The 7,647-nt window shown below is 33.9% G+C and overlaps 1 protein-coding gene across 1 annotated transcript; it reads left to right on the top strand.

Moving 5' to 3' along the window:
* Positions 1 to 612: 612 nt before the first annotated feature.
* LOC118038844 (GATA transcription factor 11) lies at positions 613 to 4,476 on the top strand. The gene is made up of 3 exons (XM_035045302.2): positions 613 to 774; positions 1,142 to 1,392; positions 3,506 to 4,476. The coding sequence occupies exons 1-3, from the start codon at positions 765 to 767 to the stop codon at positions 4,205 to 4,207; spliced, it is 963 nt and encodes a 320-aa protein (XP_034901193.1). The 5' UTR covers positions 613 to 764; the 3' UTR covers positions 4,208 to 4,476.
* Positions 4,477 to 7,647: the final 3,171 nt, after the last annotated feature.

Genomic DNA, 7,647 nt, shown 5'->3' with positions numbered 1-7,647 from the left:
TCCAATAACGTGGGAGAATTTCTTAAGATGCTATATACTAATTCTTTTTTAAATGAGGAAGATATATTTCACTTATTTTTATTCTATTACTTTTCATTATTAATTAAAATATTATAAATTAGAAAAAAAAATTATGATAGAGAATTTATTATTTTCAAGGTATCATAACCCAAATTACTAATATAACAAATTAATTTAAATTGATATAATACATCACTGTGTCAATATTTTTTTAAAATATTATTATGTTTTTTTTATTCTGTTACTTTATTTTTATTTATTTATCATATATTTAGCTTTTCTGTTATTTAGAATTTATTACTTTTTTTATTTAAAAAATATAATCTTACCCTTAGCTTTAGCTCAAGCAAAACCCTGGTTGGGGTTGCAGTGCATTCTATGTTTTTATTAAAATTTAAAAATTAATATTGTTTTTAAAGTAATATCTTTTAATTATTTTGATGTAAAAAATATTAAAAAAAAAAATTAAAAATAAAAATATATTATTCAAATATAATTTTAAATACAAAATACAAAAATCATAAACTCTGTTAAAAAAAGCATGCAACCGCACCACACCACACATCATTTCTCTGCTTTTCTCTATCCAACCAATTAATTAATCCATCATTTCTGTCTGTCACCTCCATTTTCCCTTTCCCCTCTCTCCTCTCCACAACACAAGTGTTTCTTTCACTAAACTCAAAATACTGCGTCGTTCTTGACGCTCATGGCTTGATTTCTTCCAAGCAAGCAAGGAAGCAATGAAGGAAGGTTTGTTTGTTCCTTTTTCACTTGCATTGTCTCCTCCTCCATCCATCTTCATTTTCTTTGTTTCAAATTTCAAATTACTTTCTTCTTTTCTTCCCTTCTCATTGTTTCTTAATTTTTACCACTCTTTTATTTTGTTCATTATTCATTTTAGGGTTTGCATTTTCTCTCTCTCTCTCTCTCTCTCTCTCTCTCTCTCTTAATTGTGTATTTGTGCATTGATTAAAAAAAAGCTTCAAGAAAACGACAGAGTATCCGAGTTGAAAATGACCTTGAATAGGATGGGTTAAATAAATAAATAATGAATAGAGTGTTCTTAACCTCTCTTTTTTTTTTTTTTCATCTTGTAATAATAATAATAATTTTTCAGGGATGAGTAAATCTTGGTTTTTCGACAAGGATTTCAGTGGGGTTCCGGATAATTTTTTCGAGGATACTTTGGGGTGCTTTGATTTCCCATTGGAAGATGTAGAACCAAATGGTGATGATGGAGAAGACTGGGAGTCTAAATTCCGACATCTCGAGCCCCCTTCCTCTAATCTGTTAACCACTTTTTCAACCGTTCTCAGTGGTGAAGATGCCTCCTCCCTGGAACCCAACTATAACTCTTGTTCGGTTTTGGTGAGTTTTATTTATTATTTCATTCACACATCTGTATTATGAAGTAGCTTCTGCTCTATCTTGTTTACTATCTTATCTCTGCAAAACGTACTGTATTTTTTACAGACTCAATCCGTACTCTTGCTATGACTTCCTTTTGTTGATGTCAATTACACACACATTGGGGGCCGGGGCTTGTTTTAATGACTGATATCTTGTTTGAAGTTGGACATCTGGGGATTTTCTTATCTCTTCTGTGTGCCATTGTTTTCGTTCGTGAGTGTGGGCATGCACCCGTCTGCTATGTGTTCTAAATTGAGGAACATGGTTTTGTTCCTTAATCTCTACATTGCTTCTGTAAACTTTGGTGTAGGTTCTGTTAAACTAAATCATCTGGTCGATTCTCCTCTTGGTTTCCTTAGCATGTGTTGACTAGCATTTTCTTTTTAGAATTGCAATGCACAAATAAGTGCAAATTGCTAATGTCTTTTCATGTGTTCAAATGGTTAGTGGAGAGCTTGTGTCATTGCTACTTTGCTAAAGCATTTGTTTTATTTGCTCAGCAGCTGCTGCAAGTTACATTAGCATATTTCAAAGGTAGGTGTTCTTATTATCCTGAGGCATACTTACAATTTTGATGTAATTCGTGAACCAAAGAAACATTGCTGGATGGAACAACTTGAATAATCACATTGAAAAGGAACTCATGCTTCAAGTGCTATGCAATGTTGGTTAATCTAGATGAGCATCCAGTGAAAAACTACAAGAAAATCAAGTTCTGTAGCAACTATATTTTTCAGCTGATAAGTTATTTCTTGTCACAATATTAGCAACAGGTGGGATAATAAAGTGCCAAGGGCTCAAACTAGGTGTCTGGAAAAAGTTTGTTGGTATTATGGTATTAGAATTATTATTTTGAAAAGCGAATTTGATCACCTATCTCTTTGCACTATGCTCTTACTTAATTTGCCATTAGTTTTCAGCTCCATCTGCTAGGATGTTTAGGTTTTCATTTTGGTCTTTCATGCCTTGTTTTCCTTTATATCCTTTGTTGAGAAGGGAGTTTCACAGCTGCTCATTAAAAGAATGAATTAGTGGTTCGGGAGAAAGTGCAAAATTTGTGAGCTTGTGTTGCATTTATCAAGTTTTCATTTATTGTGTAAAATTAAATAGATGCTTTGTGTGAAGGAATATTAGCTAGTGAAGTATATGCTTCGTTTTCCCTGAAAGCTCTTTGTTAAAGTCTCATCATTAAATTTTTTTAGCAAGAACCAAGAGGCAAACAAGAAACTTTTATTCTAGGAAGAAATAGCATTGACTCTCAATTCTAAATGGCATTTTCATTCACATGCATGAGAGAAATGTGAGCACGGAGGACTAAGAATCATCATTAATCACCAGTAGCAAATGGCCTCTAAAGTGATCAGATGAAGCTTTAGGAGCACTAGGACTTATCATTAACATGAGACATGCATGTCTGCACACAGTTGCCTAGAAATTAACAATATTTGACTGGATTCTTAAAAGCTCTTCCTTGTTATCATTTTTAACAATGAAGCAATGCACAAATTAGAAATATCAATTTGTCAATAACTGCTTGTTTGTTGCTTCTGATCAAGAGGCCTGTATAGAGTATGCCCACTTGCCGTTGATGCTGCTGCAGAATGTGCATATCTGTTCATGTTGATCATTTCATAGATGTTGGACTTGTTCTCCCTCACATCACTACTATTTTATTCTTAATTGAATCTCTTGGGTCATTTGATTAAAATTTGTTGTAGATGTTGGGACCATACAGAAATAGTAATTTGAATCTTGTTGAAGCCCTTGTATTCAACTATTGTTTGGTCACTCCTGCTGGAATTAATCTCATAACTTGAACTCCTTCAGTATAGTTAAGTAATATCAACATCGCAGCATTAGGTTTTTGGATAACTTGTTCCATAGTGGCTCTCTTTTCATGTTTCCTCATTAAATTAAATATGTTTTTGTTAATTGGAAGAAACAATGTAGATCTCTTTAGTTTGTTTTTCAATGAAACAAAGATAGAATGTCTTTTATCCGAGTATTCTCTAGATAAATGCAACGGAGATTTCTCAATCTTTTATCAACTGACCTTTTATATAATTCCCAGCTTGATGGATCTTTAGAGTTAAAACATTGGGCAAGCTCTGCTGAAGCATCTTCAAGCAGAAGCAAACCCATCCTTTGTCGGTCTTCAGACAGCAAATATTCTCATCTGTTCCAGGCCACCAGCCCAGTTTCTGTCCTGGAAAGCAGTGGCAGTTCTTGTCCCACCGAAAATGCGACAACATATTACCCCAAATTTGTCACACCAGTAAAGCGCCCTCGAAGCAAGCTGCCACGCCGGGGGCGACAAACATTCCCTTTCATCCCCACTGCCTGTGCCTCTAAAAAGTTTTATTGTTCGGCTTCTTCAGATCCAGAATTAGAATACTATAATGATGAGGAAATATTGGATTCTTCCAGGAAAACACAGAAGAAAAGGAATCTGATGCTGCTATCTTCTGCAGTAGAGATGGCCCCGAAGATGAAGCAGCCAGTTGAAACCAGGAGATGCACACATTGTCATGTGACAAAGACTCCACAATGGAGAGAAGGACCATTGGGGCCAAAAACCCTTTGCAATGCTTGTGGAGTTCGGTACAGATCAGGCCGCCTCCTTCCAGAGTATCGACCAGCTGCCAGCCCTACCTTTGTTCCTCTTTTGCACTCCAACTCTCACAGGAAGGTGTTAGAGATGAGAAAGCAGACGGAGCAGGTGACCCCTACGGCAGCAATGGATGTGTTAGTGCCTATGGCACCAGAACATTAGCTCTGTTGGCAGTATTTGCCTGATTATTACTAGGGAGCCTTGTAGTGGGGAGCTGTCTTCTCAATTTTCTGCTTATTTCATGCTAGTTAATTTCTTCGTTTTGTACATTGATGGAATAAGATCTAGGAACCCTAGATGATCGGTTGTTTAGTAGCAGCGGAGGTAGAGAACATCCTAATGAGGCAGAGAAGTACCAATGATTATGTGTTCTGCCCAAATGCCAATCACTCATCAGCAATGCTTAACACATGCATCTCCGTATTTGGACAGAGAGGTGGCTTTCGAATGGAATTATCAAGCTTAAAAGACACGCATGCATAGGCAGTGTTTGTTCTCATATTGGATGGTTTTTCTTGACCTTTAGCAAAATTTGAAGCCGCGAGTTGACCTGTTATTAGGGGAAATGGATGGCGGTTTCAAAGCAATTATGACCGCTAGCTCATAAATACATCCAACCGTAGTTTGGTTTTGCCCTTGAATATGTCGGTACAGAAAGTATTGTTCTGAAGGGGGGAGAAAAATTGATACCTAAAAAGTATTTTCTTTCTTTTGTTTTCTGGGTTACAGACAGGGCATAAAGCCTAGGAAACAAAACCCACCAGCTATTACTTGCTTAAAAGTAAAAATCCTTCCGTAGGCCATCTTTTCAGACAACTTGGGAGGCTCGAGAAATACTTGGTTGCATGAATCATATCGTGACACCTTGTATGCTGATATATCTGCACAGCTTCTTTATTAATCGGAGAAATAACCACCTGCCAATTCGCAGGCCTCTAATTTGCTCAGGGAACATGAAGTTTGAGCCTCCCTTCCCTTTCTCCTCAGTGGTAAGCTCCTGGGCAAAAGATTTGAGTCCTCTTCTAAAGAACATTTTGTGTCCAGTTGAACTTCTTTCTCCTTCAAGAAAACAAGATCTACTCTCTGCGCTCGCATGGCTGCCATCATAATGATCAACTACATGCCTTGGTGAATTCGTTTGGGCTCCAAGAGTGTCAGGTAAGGTTTTGTTCAAAAGTAAAGAAAGAAAGAAAGAGACTGTCAGGTGGGCGGCGCCTTTAGCCGCAGGCTTGAATTGACACGGGATATTTAAGTATTCTTTCAACGTTAATAAAACTAATTAATTTTTAATTAATAAATTAGTTATTTATAAACTTTATCACAATTAAGAAATATTAGATTATTATCTTTATATTTATATAAATAAGAATATAATTAAGGGTGTCATAGCATGTTGTCTTATTATGTGCTATAATAATTGTTAAATGCAAAACATAATAATTATCCAATACAGTCTGATGTGCACTAATTAGACAAGACCGCTACTTGTTATATTCTTTTGTCATGCCTCCTTCATGATTAGGCTGCTTTATCTTCAGATTTTGGCATCGTTGCTGTCGACAATGATTCTGCTGAACTTCAGCCTGCTTTATCCAACCGGACCAGTCTCCGACCTCTGGGGCCATCAGAATTTGAAATTTCCGTCAAGCTCTTTTAGTTTTTGTACCTTGTTATTTTACTGCGTGTTTGTGGAAGCTTGATGTTACTTGCTGCTGCTTAATTCTTGTTCTGCATAACACATGGTATAATAGCTAACAAAATTTTATAATTAGCTATAAACAAAATCATGAATAACTGATTAAATCAAGAAAATTATAAAAATTTAATTGAAAAAATCAAAACAAGAATAAAAAACCAAATGAAAGGATTACAAAACCTAAAAAAATATTTTTGTTCGGTTTAGTTTTAAAAATTCAAAATTGATTAATCGAACAGAACCAAACCGGTTCAACCAATATTTAACCCAACTATAAAAAGCTAACATGTAAAAAGAAAACCTTAAAATTAAACTTCACAAACCCTTAGCCCCCACTCCCCCAATCTCATTATCCTCTCTCACCACTCTCTCGTTCGCTGATTCTCTCTCGATCTTCATCTGAAATCGAGCATAGCCATACACAGGTAGAACCTCTCTCATCCATCTAAATCACAACTCTCACATTTTCTCTTAATGTTCAGCGATAAAAACCCTAATTTGTCCTCCACCAATAGCCCTCACTAAAACCCAATCTCTCGATCTCTGTTGTCTAAACCCATACCAACAACTCTCACTAAAACCTAGGAGTAACCTTAATCTACCCAACAATAAACCAAACTTACTCTTTATAATTATTTTAGATTTATTTTTTTTTTCATGATTTTTCTTCTTTGTTAGTTTTTTACTTTTAACTTTTAAGTCATGATTTCAGCTCAATGTAATGTTATTAATTGTATAACAGTGTGAATAACTCAGTGTGATGTTATTGATGTCTATTATAAATTTTTAGATATTTTCTACATTTATATATCCATTGGTGCATGCATATTTGTTTGAAATGTTACTTTTTAAAAAAAAAAATTCTTCAAAGGGATATTTACTCAATAATGAAATATTGTGTCACATGTTGAATTTGGCATAGCTTGATTCTAAGGGGAAGATACAACAATGGCAAAGTTTCAACAATCTTAATTAATTGATTGTTCATTAGCTGTCGTGCTAGTATGCATTGTTTCAGTAAATCCACAAGCATAATTTTTATTCCCTTACTGTAAATAATGTCTGGTTAATTACTTTAAGTTTTTTTTATTGTCCTAGTCATTTCACATATAGCCATTTTTAATTCTATCAGCTGAAGTTTAGAAAGATTGTTGTGAATCCTTTAACAACAAATATTATTTTATATTTGTCAATAGTTCCATTACCTTTCATATTCCATTTAAAGATCCACTTATAGCCTAATAGTTTACTTCAAGGTGGAAGATCCACTATTTTACATATCTAATTATTCATAATAAATTTGATTTTACTATTGTCTATCCCCTTCTAAAAGAAAGTTTCAGGATATAATATTGATTCAAATTAGTTTCGAGGTTCATTTTCTAACAAGCATGTTAGAAAATTAGGACAAATTGTTTTGGTTATTTTTGCATTTTTACTCCTTGACTCACCTTCATCATCTTGCAATTGATTATGACTACTAACTTCAATTATTCTTTTAATTAAACAAACTTCTTATGCTTCTTAAGTAACACATATTCAAAGAATGTAGCCTTTTCATATTTAATTATAGTATTAAGATGAATATCTAATATGCATTATTATTATAAACATATTCTATAAAAACACAATTCATAATTTTAAGTCCTATCTTGATCTTTTTGGGTTTTAATACTACTATGTTTTAATAGAATTCACTAAAAATTCTTTCATACTCTTCCATATCTATCATTTTTTATTATCTTTATTTTCATATTTAGTTGTTTTTCAACTTCATTCTTGTAATGTTTAAACATTGCATGAGCCTCATCTTTACTTTTAAACAAATAACTATAATATTACATTATGTTAAAAGTAATGTGGTACTCTTTTTTTTACTTTTTGTTTGCACAAACTTTAAATCATC

Source organism: Populus alba, chromosome 4 (assembly GCF_005239225.2).
Source record: "Populus alba chromosome 4, ASM523922v2, whole genome shotgun sequence".
NCBI lineage: Eukaryota > Viridiplantae > Streptophyta > Magnoliopsida > Malpighiales > Salicaceae > Populus > Populus alba.
Note: the sequence above shows the minus strand (reverse complement) of the source record. Positions and strands in the feature narration are given on the sequence as shown.